At 42.3% G+C, this 16,518-nt stretch overlaps 3 protein-coding genes across 3 annotated transcripts; 2 read left to right on the forward strand and 1 right to left on the reverse strand.

Moving 5' to 3' along the window:
* The first annotated feature begins 585 nt into the window (after positions 1-585).
* Positions 586-1,724, forward strand: mrps18c (mitochondrial ribosomal protein S18C). Its single transcript, XM_068753265.1, has 6 exons — positions 586-698; positions 869-912; positions 995-1,078; positions 1,267-1,324; positions 1,412-1,471; positions 1,606-1,724. Exons 1-6 carry the CDS (start codon positions 638-640, stop codon positions 1,680-1,682), a joined length of 384 nt encoding a protein of 127 aa, XP_068609366.1. The 5' UTR covers positions 586-637; the 3' UTR covers positions 1,683-1,724.
* Positions 1,725-2,158: 434 nt separating this feature from the next.
* On the reverse strand, positions 2,159-4,847 carry abraxas1 (abraxas 1, BRCA1 A complex subunit). Its single transcript, XM_068753268.1, has 9 exons — positions 4,758-4,847; positions 4,064-4,154; positions 3,853-3,889; positions 3,702-3,768; positions 3,400-3,596; positions 2,952-3,071; positions 2,778-2,862; positions 2,591-2,693; positions 2,159-2,525 (listed from the first exon to the last, which is right to left on the reverse strand). Exons 1-9 carry the CDS (start codon positions 4,836-4,838, stop codon positions 2,242-2,244), a joined length of 1,065 nt encoding a protein of 354 aa, XP_068609369.1. The 5' UTR covers positions 4,839-4,847; the 3' UTR covers positions 2,159-2,241.
* An 848-nt stretch (positions 4,848-5,695) lies between these two features.
* Positions 5,696-9,418, forward strand: gpat3 (glycerol-3-phosphate acyltransferase 3). Its single transcript, XM_068752845.1, is given in 12 exon segments — positions 5,696-5,842; positions 5,912-6,002; positions 7,162-7,450; positions 7,552-7,626; positions 7,713-7,802; positions 7,899-7,992; positions 8,087-8,202; positions 8,570-8,593; positions 8,595-8,658; positions 8,737-8,865; positions 8,944-9,023; positions 9,102-9,418. Coding segments are annotated over 12 exon segments (1,341 nt in total). The 3' UTR covers positions 9,244-9,418.
* Positions 9,419-16,518: the final 7,100 nt, after the last annotated feature.

A 16,518-nucleotide genomic window follows, 5' to 3' on the forward strand; every position in this document is an offset into this window, starting at 1 on the left:
ATTGTCAACAGTAGTTTAAGAGCAAGATAAATTCTGTCGTCATTTCCGTTTTCGGCTTAGCGACCACGAGTCAGTGGAGGAAACGGGTTCAGCATCATATTCTTATAAACTCTTATAAATTCTTTATTACAGGTGTATAAGTTTATACGACTGATATTTGTGGCTCTTTAATTTCTCTATGACCCCCTCTTACTGTAATAATAATTAAAATGCAATTGTTTGTTGCAACTGCAAATTGCAATTAATTGTTGTTAATTTAACTTATACGCGTTTAATAAATTCCAAGGTTAATTTAAAATTATTTGATAATGCCCATTGGACTCCGTATCTTGACGAAAGCAGCAAAATAAGCAAACGCCACTTCCTGCTTCATTCTACGTCGAGGTAACATTTTATATCTTCCGGAAAACATTTAGTTTAAACAGTAAAACGTTTCCACATCAGAAACTCAAGACCATTGAATACAGAAATTAAATGTAAAACATGTATGTTTGAGGTTAATAAAATTAAAGTGGGATTTGATGTATAATTAACAAATAATTACACTACTCAAGGTAGGAACCAATAGACATTATCCCGAGTGGCACACCGGACCGGAGGTAATTGCTGACAACTTCCTGTCCTCTATCAGGTCAAAATGCTAACTCTGAGAGGACTACACAGATTAAAAGATGCTTTATCCATACGGGGACAAACAAGTAGGATTACAATAATGCTTCAATATCTGTGAATATTCAGTAAAACAACGACAAATGTTTAAGTATACATCGATTCAGTGTTACCTGGTACACTACAGATAGCGATGCTAATGCTAACGTTGGCAAGAGAGCCAGTGAGTTGTAACAAAAAATGTGATCTTTTTCTGCAGGTGTGAGAAGTCTGGCCAATGTAGGACAACAAAAAGATGATGTGGTATGTGATTATAATTTATGGATGGATGGATGGATGGATAATTGAAATGCAATTTTAATGCTGCTTAAAATTCTTATGACAGCCTATAAAGATGGAGAACCCGTACAAAGAACCACAGAAAGGATGTATTCTGTGTAAAATCGCAGTGGATTTCAAAAACATTCAGGTGAGAAAAATTCTATGTAAAGACTTCAAAATAAAGTAACAATGTAGAATCTAGTCTTCATCATCAAAGGGATGAAAATGAAGCTGTGCTTTAATTTAAGGCTGGTGAAAGATGAAGGCCTATTATCAGTCAAACAGTAAAAAGATTAAGTCTTTCATCGCTGAGTAGATGAACTGTTTTCTCTTCAGCTGCTCTCTCAGTTCATCTCACCTCACACGGGCAGAATTTATGGCCGACACATCACAGGTGAGCATCTAAAGACCAACTCCTTTTTTTGCAATGGATAAAAGAAAACAATTCATTCTGTACTTTTTTTATTTTTTCATTCTACAGGCCTGTGTGGAAGGAAACAAAAAGAAATCTCCAAAGCAATAAAGAAAGCTCATTCGATGGGTACGTATCAGACGACGTCATGATTGCAGCTCAACACGTTAACATAGAATGTCATTGCTCTTGCTTGTTGTAACACACACTTTTATTATATTTATTAATATTTAACTGATTGCGACTCAACTTTGTGCCTGCAGGTTTCATGTCGGTGACCCACAAGCATCCCCAGTTCATGAAGGACGCAAACATCTGTGGAATCGTTCGTTTGAAGTAGCGTCTTTGTGTTTTGTCTGTTCTATTAAAACGTTGCTTCTGAGCTTTGTTCCTTCTGTCGGTTCATCTGCGCCCAGGCTGATAAAACTAGCGTGGTGCTGCTACCACGTGGAATTCGATTCACATCGGAGTCACGCAAATAGTTCTACTGAGATACCAGCAAACGGGAACCGAATTTACGCTCGGAGTTTGAGGGAAATTCACGTCATATTTTCAGTTTGAAATGAAATCACAAATGAATCAGACGTGAAGAAATAAAACTCGTAACTGTGTTGATCCTGACTTTTCATCTAGCGCCACCATCAGGTGAGATCAGGATGTTTCCTGACACCTGTTAGCATCTAGCATTACAGACCTGCTAGCATGGCTGTAGACTTGTAAAAAAAATGAATTACAGTATAGTGATCTGATTTTAATTTATTTATTTTTTTTTTACAAAAGAACATCAATGTTAGAATTCTCTTAAAAATGTACATCTTCACCGGGACAACTATTATTCAGCTGTTAATCGCTCGATGATAAACCGGAAGTGGTTAAAGGTTCTTTGAACGCATTCGTCTTCACCGTGAGAAGCTTTTCCTGCGTTTCCTCTCCCTCGGCGGCTTCACTTCCCTCAGTCTCTTCCTGGGGTTCGTCCTGCTGGGATGTGGCGGTGACGCGTCTTCCTGAGATTGGATCGCAGTGGACGCTTCCCGCTCGGCGCTGCAGCAGACGTCGGGAACAGGAAACGCCTCAAGCGTTAACGTCTGAGTGTGGAACAGAGGCGAGCGGGCGAAAAGCGCTCTGACGGCCTGGTGGAGCAGCAGGTTGTTCTTCTCAGCTGGCTGGTCGTCGTCTGGAGGCCCTAGCAGACAGACACCTTCATGTTCGCGCTGTTTTTTAACGACTGTCATTAGTGGGGAATCAAACCTTCACTCTGCTTCTTCTCGCTGAGCCTCCTCCTGAGAGATGAAACGTCTGCCTGCAGCGTCTCAACCAGACGTTCGCTCTCCTCCACGTCTCTGCAGGCTTTCTGTGCAACAGAAGACCCGAAACGTGAGTGTGTGTGAAGCGACACCACCCCCAGACGCCGCCCGCCCGCCGCCGCCTCTCTCACCTGCAGCTCCGCCTGCAGAGACTCGTTCATGTCGTTCACCTCGCTCACTTCTCTCACCGCCCCGTTGGGGGAGAAGAACCTCGAGCTGGAACGAGACGGAAGACGTCTGAAGCGATCGGATGCAGACGGCGGCGTGACGTGACCCTCGTCCGTCGTCACGTGCGCCGCCCTTACCTGTGCTTCTTCATGGTGAGGTTAAAACCTGCGGCAGAGCACGGCGCTGACACCTTCCAGTAAGACAACTGGTCCAGTAAACCCAGGTTATTGACCAGTACAGGAATGTTCATGAACCGCCTACAAGAAGAAACATGAGCGAACACACACACGAAAGAAAGAATGAGAGTCCTCTAATTGTCATTTAAACTTGTCAATGAGGACTTGAGGTCTTCAAATATGTCTAACATCAGAAGTGATCTAAAAATGGAATCTGAAGCAGCTGGACTTTGCATTTGTATCGTCACACCCTGAACAAAAAAATACCTTAAGATTAAAGTATTTGCTGTGCAGAATGTCACATTAGAGAATCACAGGAACTGCAGTATAATTAGTGAAGGCTCTAGTGGAGGTGGAGCAGAAAACAGAAATAGAGCAGTGAAGTAAAAGTATCTGAGAACGCAGAAACCTGCTTCGCGACACGAAAGCGGCGTACTCCATCCGGTGGGTGGAACCCGGAGACGTCAGCTTGCTGGGCGTCAGCAGCATGAAGATCATGTGAGGGTTGGACAGAGCCTCCTTCAGCTTCTCGTGGACCGCCTTTTCTCTGAACGTCATCTGCTGGTCCGTGTTCCTGCGCTGTCGGTACCAACCGATCACGCTCTCCTGAGATACAGAAAACATCGGAGTGAGTGCAGAGAAAGAAAAAAACAACAACAACAACAACCACCTGGGGGTCATGCAACGGTTTTTAGTATTCTTTTTCCCCACCTGCTTATTGTCTGCCAGGATTTTCTGAACAGCTTCCATGTTCACGTCTCCTACGCTGCTGTAGAAGCTACGAAACAGAGAGACCATCCAGGTCAAACATCCATGAACAAGTCTGAGGTCAGACATGAAAGGTGTCCTCTGCAGTACTCACTCGTTCAGTTTTTGGCAGCCGATGTGTTTCTGGACATCTGATAAAAGAGATAAACATATTATCATTGATGATGGAAAGCAACCTTCAGACAGGTAACGATGAATCAAAGGCATGTTCGTGTAAAACATCAGCGATGTATGAAAATAAATACATCCTTCTGAAACGGTAACGGCCACACACACATTATATTTAACTGCTGCGTGTAACTCACGGTAGATCTCCTCGATGTGGATGTGGTCGGCCTGAGAGTCGCTGATGGTGATCTGCTCTTCGAACTTGGTCTCTCCAAGGATGAGGCCTTCCTGTGAAGAGAACAAAATAAAAAATAAACTGCTGCCCCTGTGATGGAAGATGGATTTAATTTAGCAATACTGTCAAAATATAATATAAAGTAATAATATAGAATAGAATAGGAAAATAATCACTTTTCATACTTTTATTTTCCCACCACTGGAATAATCAAGAAAAATATTTTAATTTTAATTTCACATTTATTTTAAGGTTTTCAGTCAACAATGAAAATAGTAAGCATCTGCAAATCTGAAATTGCAAAAGATAATTGGTTGACAAAAATAATAACATTAATAAATATAATTAACCCCGAATTTAATGTAATAATTCTCAGATCCTTTTTTTTTTTTTTACATTAGCTGTAGGGTCACACACAACAATGGTGGGCGGTATCTGGTAAACAATTTATTATCTGACGACCAAAACAATATTTTGTTCATTACATGTTTTCCGAATTTACCAGGAAGTCTTGTTTAACTTCATAAACCAGATGAATCCAGATGTTACAAAAAGTTCGTGGTCCTCTCTGGTGTTCTTTCCTGCTCAATGCGAGTCATGCTAGCTAATCAACCATAGCAATAATTTTACTTTTAATCTTAGTGTCTAATTCTCACCACGTCTGAGTTGCTGTTAACATGCTGGAACATCAGAGAAGCTAAAACAATCCCAGACATCCGCACCGTGGGCTCCGCCATGTTGTTCGGTGACGTCATTGCAATAACAATCAGGAGCGTCACCGAACGCAACACGAGCGCATTACGAGGCTGCGTTTTCCCCGCGCACTCTGTCATGTTGAAGCTGGCGAGCGGATGGGCGTGTCCTCGTGTTGCCATATCCGCTTATTTTCAGACTTTTGGGGTATTTTTTTCCTGGAAAAACCAAAAAAAACATTGGAATCACGTGGGTTCCGTGACTCGTTGTTAAAGTTGTGACAGCAGATAGTTTGTTTGTTTCTTCGGGACATTTAACACCGCTGGACCGACGCACCGACACGCAGGTACCCGTGAAACCCGAAACACGCGTCTGAGAGCGGCTCTCCGTTAACCTGAGCCCGTGGAGTGGACGCGCGTAACGCCAGTACAGTACTTTATTACTTTCTGTCTATTATGGAAACGATAAACAGATACTTTTACATTTACGAGTCATAATAATCTAAGGAAGAATAACTTTATTATTATTATACTTATTTAATAGAATGTACAACAGTATAACAATTACTCTATTACAAATTAAAAAGCACTGCATTTCGACTTATGTCAAGTAGGGAATTAAATTAAGCTATTATCAGAAATATGTTCTTATTTACTTTTTATACTTTATTTTTCTTTAAAAAAATATTTTCCAGACAGTTTTTAGTATAGTAAAGCAGGACTTTTACTTGTAACAGAGTGTTTTTACTGGTGTTTTTAGTACTTTTATTTAGATAAAGCATTAGTATAAATGTAGACACATATAATAATTACAGTAAAATAGCATGAGCATTTTTGGGTTCGTTTGGGTTCCTGCCTCCAGATGATGACGTGTCCCCAGAGTTGTGGCTAACTCAGCGATGATGATGGACGACCTCTGGGAAGTGGCTTCGGGTGTTTTCCAGGTGTGGATATTTGTAGTGGTGTTCCTCATCATGATGCCTGCCATGTTTGGACTCTCTCTGGGCGTCACCGGGGTTTACATCCGGATACTGGTCAAGATCCTGGAGGTAGGATGTCTCCCGTCAGGAATGATTGGCAGGAGGAATGATGTTAACAAAACTTTTGTTTGTCTTCAGTGGGCCACCGTACGGATCCAAAGGGGACGGCAGGAGCAGCCCAGTGTGCCCGTCCCTCTGCCCAATGGGGAGTGAGCACGAAACACAATGAGTACATTCTTCGGTGTAATCAATGAAATCAAGAATAAATAATAAATATAAATTAAACAATCATAAATTGAAATGGATAGAATAAAGTATTTATTACTACATCATCATTATTAATTCACTAACTAGGTTATAATTTGGAATGTATGGGAATGTACAGTATGGAGGGTCGTATGTACAGAACAGAATAAAGAGCAAAGGGTTTAGCATACAGCCATGTGGGATGCCGTTATAATTGAGTGTAAAATAGAAATAAAATGATAACTGCAGATTAAATACCCAACTTAACACACGGCTCGCCTCTGCCACCGCCTGGAATCCTTTAACGCCACGCTATTTAGCAAGCTAAGCAAGCATTTAGGTTTTAGTAACCTGAGGATATAACTGTGTGTGGGATCAGCTGTGGAAATCACCTGGCTGAAAACCACATGGTGCAGGATGATGATGATGATGATGATGATGCAACCGCACATCACATAACTGTGGTGGAGCAGCTGACCTGAGTTTACTGTGAGAGAACCTGGACACAGAATTAACAGAAGAAGAACAATCCTTTACGTAACACGCGATGAGGAAATTATTTTTTTACACTCACAAACACTCACAAACAATTCCTTCTAAGTAAAAAAACAAAAACAAAAGCACTCTCATCAAGTTTAATCTGATTTTTAGACCAGCATTGTTCATGTGCTCAGTTTAACTAAACACACAGAACACAGGAGCAGTTTTCACATTAATCAGTCACATATTTGATGTTACCCAACCTGTGTGTCGACTGCTGTGTGTGTGTGTGTGTGTGTGTGTTGTTTGGTCTCATCAAACTCGAGTTGTGTTCATAGCTTCAGTAAATATTTGAACTGACAAAGTTCACATGTATTATTATGATAGAATTATTATTTTTGAAGTGTTGGGATTTATTTACAATCACCTCATTCTTCTTTGTCATGATAATCGCTGTCCGCCAAAGGGAAATGTAGCATTCTAGCAGGTATTAGCATTCCACAGGCTGACATCCATCCAACGAACAGACTAGCATTAATGTTAGCTTCTTGTTTAAACATTTTCCAACCACTGCTAACACATGTAGCTCGGATGCGCCAGTGTATAGATAATTCATTTGCATATTTGGGTGAACTGTTGGTCTTTTTTTTTTCGTCTTCCAGGCATCATCGAGCGAGAGGCTGGCTCCATGGAGGAGGAGATGGGGCAGCTGCGCCGGTGCCAGTCTCTGGCGGCAGGGGAGTTTGCCCTGAGCGACGCCTTCTACTTCCACAAGAAGGCGCTGGAGAGCATCGTCGACGACCAGGTGACCCAGCGCTTCTCCTCTGAGGAGCTGGCCTCCTGGAACCTGCTTACTCGCACCAACCAGAACTTCCGCTACATCAGCCTCCGCCTGACTGCGTTCTGGGGGGTCGGCGTTTTCGTACGCTACTGCATCCTCTTCCCTCTGAGGTCAGTCCGAGTCCAGGCCTGGGGGGGGTTCATGCCCAGAGAGAGAGAGAGAGAGACGTCTCCCGATGGACCAAATGACCCCCCTTGTGTCGCGTTTGCAGGATCACTCTGGCCGTCATCGGCATCTCGTGGCTCGTGATCGGAACCGTCCTGGTTGGATTTCTTCCCGACGGCAGGTACGTTCCGCAGCATCGCCGGAAGGGGGGGTGGCGCTCCGTCGCATTCAGACGGAGCCTCCAACGTTAAACTGCGTTCGTTCCAGTGTAAAGGAATGGCTGAGCGAGCTGATCCACCTGAGCTGCTACCGGATCTGTGCCCGAGGGCTGTCGGCCACCGTCAGCTACCGCGACAGGCCAGCCACCGCCACGCGTTTGTTGATTGTCCCGCACGTCTGGAGCCGCTAGCATAGCGTCATAGCGTCATAGCGTCCATGCTCTCGCCTCTGCAGGGAGAACAAACCCCGGAAAGGAGGAATCTGCGTAGCCAATCACACCTCGCCCATTGATGTCGCGATTCTGGCCAGTGATGGCTGCTACGCCATGGTGAGGAAACCTGACACCGGAAGAAAGATGACAGATTATCTTTCATCTAAATTCAGATGCTAATGAGATGTGATGTCACACCTTCGTCCCACAGGTGGGCCAGATCCACGGCGGTCTGTTGGGGGTCATCCAGAGGGCCATGGTGAAGTCTTGTCCTCATGTCTGGTTTGAGAGGTCAGAGATGAAAGACCGCCACGCCGTCACCAACAGGCGAGTCGCAAAAAAAAAGCACCAATCACAAGTCCTTCGACTGTTCGCTGGCGTTTCAGGAAGCATTACGATCTTCTCACACACGCAATATAGGAGTAGCTCTAGAAATGAATTCCTTAAGAAACAACTAAAAAAGCAGTTAATTCGTTCCAACCCTCCCAAAATTCCAAAGTCCTCCATAAATAACTGACTGAAAATGTAATGTTTATGCTAATTATTGTAAAGAAAACATACACATATAATAAACAAATATGTAAATGTACATAATTTAATTAGAAAATGATGCTTTCTAATATTTCTTTGTGAGTTTTGCTTGACTTGTCAGTGAACCCTCCTGATGATTCATGAAACTCTCCTCCGTCTGCAGGCTCAGAGCTCATGTTGCAGCCAATGATGATGATGTTCAAGAAGGGCAGCTTTGAGATCGGAGGGACGATCTACCCCGTCACCATCAAGGTAAGGAAAGACCCCACCCCGGCTCGCAGCAGTTTAAAAAACGCCTCCCGAAACGCTGCGCTCTCTCACTGCGTCCAGTATGACCCTCGCTTCGGAGACGCCTTCTGGAACAGCAGCAAATACAGCATGGTCAGCTACCTGCTGCGGATGATGACCAGCTGGGCCATCGTGGTCAACGTGTGGTACCTCCCCCCCATGACCATGCAGGTAACGGTCAGCCAACACGAAGGCTATCCTGTCGGTTAATACATGCATTTGTGTAAATCCCCTGCGTGTGTATTTGAGGCGGATGAAGACGCAGCTCAGTTCGCTAACAGGGTTAAAGCAGCCATCGCTCATCAGGGAGGGCTGCTGGACCTGGCGTGGTGAGAGTAATCTGATTACTTCATGTTGTTTTAATGGCAGCTGCATCTCTCGGTGTCTGAAGAGTTCTTCTCTTCCAGGGATGGAGGGCTGAAACGAGGGAAGGTGAAGGAGTCGTACAAGGAGGAGCAGCAGAAGAAGTACAGCAGCATCATCGTGGGACAGAACGTCTCCACGGCGCCTCCTACAGAGGACGCAGAGGACAACGGCCACACTGGTTAAACTGGTCATACTTGATAAAAACCCTCTGATTCCCACCTTCAGCAGCATCGGCCTTTATAGTTTCTATATTAAACCCTGTGGGTGTAGTTGCGTATCTCCTCCAGAAGGAGGCAGCATTAGACAACAAACCGCTCCTTCAGCAGTTGAAGTTAATAATGTTGATTATAAAAACAAATTCATTTTGCTGATTATTCAGAATATTATTTGGTCATTATATTTAAAAAAAATATGCAGAAATAAATTTCTGGTAAAAAAAAAAGTATATTTCTTTATTGAGTTTTCAGTCAGATGCAGCACTGACAAATATCACATGGTGTTTTCTACATTATACAGACTATTAAAGGAATACATGTGAATGATATCAATGTGTTTCCATTCTTTGCCTAACTGAATTTAATTAAATGTGTAATTGTCTTTTATTTTACTGTTGTCCAAAATAGAATGTTATATTCACAATGTCAAAAAGTAAAACGTTGTGAGCGATAACTGATGAAATAAATTTGATTTAATCTCAAAAAGCTTGATTTCAAGTTATTAAGGTAGAAAATGAAATTTTGCTAAAAGCATTAAAAAAAAAAAAGAATTTAGAATAAGAACAACCAAATAAAACAAAATAAACTCATAATGGCAATGATTCGTCTCTGAATGTCTTCTTTAAATTAGTGTTTCATTTTCAAGTCCTCTGAGGTTCATGATGTTTCAAACCAGCAGGAGGCAACGTTGGAGCACATCTTCCTCCTCTTCCTTCTGCTCCTCCTCCTCTGGTGTTTTAAATATTTTAATTTGTTGATATCAACTGATCTTTTTGAATCTGTGATTGAAACCAAATAATGTTGGTTGCAAAAATTCATCTGGATAAACGTTAGAACCATTTTATTTATTCTGATGGGATGAAAAGTAATAAAATCACACGTCAACATTGAGGTCAGATATTTCCAGTATCAGAATTTTTCATAATGTGAAACTACTGTTTGTTTTTTATTTTGCACTTTCAGTCAAAAGCTGCACCAAAAGTGTCACATGTTGTCTACATTATTCGGATTTTATAATCATGAGATCATGAAAGTTACCATTGATTGAATAAACTGACAATCAAACCCCCATGAGACAAAAAAAAAACAATTAATGAAATAATAATCAAGTATTTATTTTCAGAAAAGTACACAGATGTTACATTGACGTATTAATCATTTATTTGTTATAGATATTGTGCCTAATTAATGACAGGATTATACAGGAAGTCATTGCTGCCAATATGATGACAACAGTATCCTATAAATCACTAAAATTAATAAGAGAATATAAATCTTAATTTGTTAGTATTTATTATTAGAGAACTTCTCATTTATTTGAGAAAGTTTCTTGTCATACTGAGTGTTCTTTTTTTTCTTTTTTTACAGCACTTTAAAACACAGAACATACTGTAAAAAACTAACAATAGTCCAAGACGTCTGCTCACATTGATTCAATATGATTTCTGGAAATCAAATTCGTGCAAACAGACAGAATGTCAAAACAAATCAAAATTCAGCAGGAAAAAAACCCAGTTTTACCTGAATGACATCCGGATTTACAGCATTGTACAGATTAGTTTCTATCCTTTTGAGGAATCTGCTCATCAGCAAACAAACCAACAATTAAACAATCAAGCAAAGACAATGTGAAAAGATCATCAGAATATTTCTTATGATTATCATCTTCATTTTGCCATCTATTTTTTTTAATATTTATTTCGTCGCATCATATTTTTGTATTTGTGTGTGTTTGCTCATCTTTCCTTTTACATGTTTCTTTTTCTCTACTTTTGTACATTGAAATAAAACTGAAATATTTTGAACCACTCCTGGTCTCTAAAACCTCTAATTTATTCTGCAGAGTATGGAAGGCCTTAAATGATGAACAGCTGCCCTTTGATTCAATACAGCTAAGAAACGAGCACAATATATTTTAAGACTGATTTTAATTCAGCAGGAATGTATTTTTTGCTGCTATTAGCTGCAAATGCTAACACATTAACATTCATTCATTTTCTTAAGGGCTTAATCTGAAATCCGGGTCATGGCGCAGGAACATCATGTGCCTTTATTATTACATTTGGATGATTGATGGTTGTCTGTTTTACTTTTTGGTCGAAAGATGGAGGGAAATATTCAATATTACATTTGGGTGGGACACTTTCCTTCCGCATCATAAAGTTTCCTGTAATATTTCTGAAATAATCCCGGATTGTAAAATCATGTAAAATCACAGATTTACGGTGCAGCTGATGCCGGGGGGGGGGGGGGGGGGATTCAGAGTTGTCTACAGTTTCAGAATCTATCCGGATGATTTATGTGGTTTTAGGTGGGGATCCAGAGCCGATGGATGGAGGACATATAGGATTGCCTCGCGCTCTAATGGTCCTAGATGCCATTGTAATGAAATAATCAGCTGATTATACGGCTCCGTCTGTCCTCCATAATAAAAATCTGGGTGAGGCAGAGAGAGAGAGAAGAATGAGGCGACATGTTTACTGTGACGGTGCTTTAATAAAGAAAGCAGACACTGTGAAATAGCGTGGACTTATTGTTCCACGCATTTCACACCGAGGCCGCCTCCTGCTACAATAACAATCCCACAACTCAAATTGCTTGAACAGAAATGTTTGTTCTCCCGTAACAAGATAGTGAATTATTAATGGGATCTAAAGCCGCTGCTATAACCCGATTGTTGAGGTGGGATTGTTGGCGAGCGCCGCAGCGCCGCACCATTTACTGTGATGTATGTGTCTGCACATCTTTATATCCAATTTAATGCGATTCAGATAGATTTCAGAGGGACATCATAAAAGGCATTGGAGTGACCTCCACTGTAAAGACTCCAGAGCCGCAATATGCTGATTCGATTTCACTCGTGCCCTCTGCTGATCTATACAAATGCAATGCAGGTACACTAAGTAAATATGAATACATTTCCAAATTGAATCCAAGTGAATGCTAGTCCTCAGAGGACATCATTTTAAATCACGCCACGCTGGAACTGAGTGCTCCAACCACTCTGGAGGCTAAATGACTGAGTCTCTCTCAGACCGGCCATTAGCTGGAGGCTAATGCCTTTAAATACATCGTTCTGCCATCTATTCTGTGCTCCTGCTGGGATCTCTGTGAAGCGGGGGGGGGGGGGGGGGGATCGATACAGGACGAGTAAAACATACCGGCCCGTCTGTACGCCGGCCACCAGCAGGTCTCATCAGAACAACACATTTCAAAAGATCTGCAGCTGTGGAGGAATGTCATGAAGTACACGTACGCACACACACACATGCACGCACATGCACACACATGCACACACATGCACACACATGACAGGATTCAGTGGTGAGATCACTGAATTAAAAACAGACAGGATTCTAGGATTCAGTGGTGAGATCACTGCATTAAAAACAGACAGGATTCTGTTGTGACATCACTGCATTAAAAACAGACAGGATTCTGTTGTGACATCACTGCATTGAAAACAGACAGGATTCTGTTGTGACATCACTGCATGGGGTCAGCAACACTTTCAAAAGCCATTTTCTGTGAACACAGGTCATCGGCGCATCAAGACATGAGCTCTACCATGACAAGAGGAAACCATGAATGAACCATATCCAGCAGTGCTGAGTTCATTTAAGATGGACTGAGACAAAGTATTTAGAATCATAGACACCAGAATAAAAAAAAAAGGGCCATTGGCATGTTATCAGCATGCAAGTTGAAAAGCCAGCAACCATGATTCCGACATGAGACTCCATTCAAATGTTTTCTGTTCCAACAGTTGACCTGCCACAGTTGACCCATGAGGGTCGGACTCGGAGGGGACTATGAGACCAGGAGTTGTCAAAGGGCTGATTTACATCCTCTAATGAAACCAGTTCTAATTGGTCTGAATGGATTTTTTCATCCTCCGGCGTTGATTGAGTCTGAACTTCTTCAAGTGGATTGACTTGTGTTTTAATTCCGCTTTATTTGGTTAGAAAATAATTCTGCAGTGATTGGACAAAGACAAGAGGACCCCCCCCCCCCTCACCCCCAAACCCTTTCTGTTATGAAAGGAATAATTTCTGCTGCCATCCCTAACGATTCGTCGTGTTTTAGTGACTGAGCTCGATGAAAAATGTCCTCCGCCGCCGTACATGAAGGTGTGAAATTGCCGACTCCTCTTTGCCCTCAGCCCTCAGAAGGTATTTCTTCTTTTATTGACAGAGCGGCTGAATGTGTGGCGGCTGGCGGTCCGCCGCGTCCTCCTCCAGCCTTGATTGCTTTTGTTTCCAGGTCACCTCCTATCTATTGCTGCAACTTTTTCCAATTTCTCCAGGCTTGTTGTATGAAGACGGAAAGGCGTCTGCGGGAATAAACCTCCGCAGAGAGACAATAGGAAAAGTCTCAGCTTCACGCTCGGCGGCCACATACACCCCCCCCCCCCCCTTTCTCAATGCAACTTCATCAAATGAATAATCAAATCAATGTCTTGGTTCATTAATACGAGATGATGTCAGCATGAAGATTAATTGCATTAGACTTATGAGAGTGTTTGCTTTGGATGTGAGCGGAGATGATGGATGATGAGCGCCGTGATGAATGGAGAAAGCCGCGGAACTAAATTGAAAGTGTACTCATCCGTTCTTCGCTCACAACTAATGATAAATTGAGCGTGTCACGTTCAACAATACATGTTCAGGTTCAAACATGGCCGCCCTTCTCCAGCCGGTCTGGTGGGAGGAGACTCTTTATTCAGCACTAATTATTATTATATCAACGATTACAGATTAGTGGGAGTTGTCCTTTCTTCCTCTCTTGTTAAATTCTTACTTTAAGGTACTTCCATGCATAGAAAATAAAGTTAAGTTTATCAATATGTATTTCAAGTGTTATTAAATTGACATCTTGTAATATTACTTCCACTAAACTGGATGAATAATAACATACAAATATATCTTCTAACAGACTTTATGAGTTATAATAAAATAAAATAAAATAAAATAAAATGCTGACTGAAAAAACACCAAGTTAGCACATGATGTTGTGATGAAACCAATAAATCTATTTTCTCTTGTGATCACTGAACTGGAAAATAAATGTTCTTTCCAAACCAGTTAATTCATTTAACCAAACTTGCCGCTTTCAGTCAGGTTAGATTTAAATTTTCATGTTCTGTCTTTAGTTGCTGTTGTGCCAACGTGTCTGACTCTGATCAAAAAAACAACAACTTTTCAAAAGAAAATCAGCTCGGTTTTATTCCAACTTCATATTTGGCAAGTCCATGTTGAATGTCATCCATCACGGCCGTCTCCGGGGACGGGGACGGGGACGGGGACGGGGACGAGGTTCATCTCTCCTCTTCCTCCAAGCAGAGCAAAAAAAAAAAAAAAGGCTAACGTCTCCAATTTCATTCTGAGCAGAAATAAATAAATAAAGAAGGGATCAGCTGAGCGGAGCGGCACGCTCTGCAACTTCCTGCGAAATGAATACTTTTTAATTTCTGTGCCTGGGATGGCCCCCGGGCCCCCCCAGGACAATGTTGATGGATGATGTTTTAATGCTGCTCAATGTTATTTTTTTTTTTTTACTGAACAGGGAAAACTATAAATTTTTACTTCATTGCCAATGATTGTGCGCCGTGCATAAAGGCGCGGCGGCTGTGCGTGAATAATCGCCTCCCGCAGCAGATGTTACTTTGCAGAAACCAATTCCTCGGGTAAGATTTGCAGAAGATTAATTGTCTACAGCTGTTTCATGGCCCGCTGCAATCTTAATACATTTATGATAAGTTTAAAAGCTCAACTGGAGGCAGCGGAGCCTTCCAGCGAGCTGCCGGCATGAAAGAGACGCTTTTATTCTTACATCTGGATTCATACCGTCTGTCAGATTCATCATTAGCCTTCATAGGAGACGACGGAGGCCGGCCGTCATTAACACACGAGATGCTCCTCTCTCTCTCTATCCCACATTTTCATTTCTCCTCTTTTTCTGACTGACTGAATTATTCAGATTTTGTGCAAATGAGTTGTTTTCATTTTTCCAGGCTGGAAGTGGAAATTGGAAGTGACCCAGCGTGACCCTCATCTATTACTCAGGCTAGATTGGAGTGAATGCGCGCCGAGGATCTTTGTTAACCCCGCACAGCAGCAGCATCTGTTCCTCTTTGGAGCAAACCACACGCGTTGTGACCCGTACGCCGCGCTTTTATTTCAATATTCTTGACAGAACAAAAGCAATCATGTCCGTAATGTGTCCCGGGTCAGGGGCCGGCCTCTTTAGTCTGAGTCAAGATTTAGAAGAAGCGGTTTATGTTTGAAAGTTCCCGACATGACAGTGAGGCCCATGGGTTTTCATTTAACCCTCATTGTGAGCTTTTCTTTCTGGCTCGGATCAGTGATCGGCCACAGAGCAGCGACTCCGCCGCTGGATCGCGCATCCAATAATTTGAATCTTGTTGGTGACTGGTTGAATCAGCGGGGAAGCCGGACCACTGAGAGGCGATAGCATTCTGTAAAAACCCATAGAAAACGCTTTCACCTGTCCAGGTGTTTGCGACAGTTTTCAGGATCTGATCGAGTCTGAGCGATTTACAGTCGTCCCTCACTACATCGCGGATTTTCTTACTGAACATACGTTTTCAAATATCACGGATTTCCCGCTATTTCGCGGCATTCTGTGTAAATTTCCATTATTTTCAAAAGATTGATACTTTGCTAATTTTCACCTATTGGGGGGGGGGGGGGGGGATAAAGGAGGGCCGACTGCATATACTGTATCTTAACAAATTTACCGAAGATGCTTTTAACCAAACAACCAACCAATCACAAATGGCGCCCCCTTTGTTAAAGCAACTTTAAAAAGACACCCACGGGGCTGATGAGCAAGAGAGTCGAGCGACAGCGTCCTCCACAGCTTCAGCAACATCTCTGACGAGCGACAGCCCCGCCCACAGAATAGCACATCAGTGACATCATCCCACTAGATGACATCGTTTAGAAGTTGTAGCAGTCCACCAGGAGGAGGATTACTGCTGGAGTGATCGGGGACACGCTGATGACCGACCGTGGCTAATGTACCATTCTACCGTATTCAGCTGCTCACAGAAAAGAGACATCTGAAAGAGACTGTATTGTCAATACCCTAATCACACACACACACACACGCACACACATACACACATATATATCAGCTGACAGAGAGTGGCCATAAATAACTGGACTTAGCGCCATCAGCTCGGCCTTTAGCTCACCGCTGCGACATCTCAAACATTGAA

Source organism: Brachionichthys hirsutus, chromosome 19 (assembly GCF_040956055.1).
Source record: "Brachionichthys hirsutus isolate HB-005 chromosome 19, CSIRO-AGI_Bhir_v1, whole genome shotgun sequence".
Taxonomy (NCBI): Eukaryota; Metazoa; Chordata; class Actinopteri; order Lophiiformes; family Brachionichthyidae; genus Brachionichthys; species Brachionichthys hirsutus.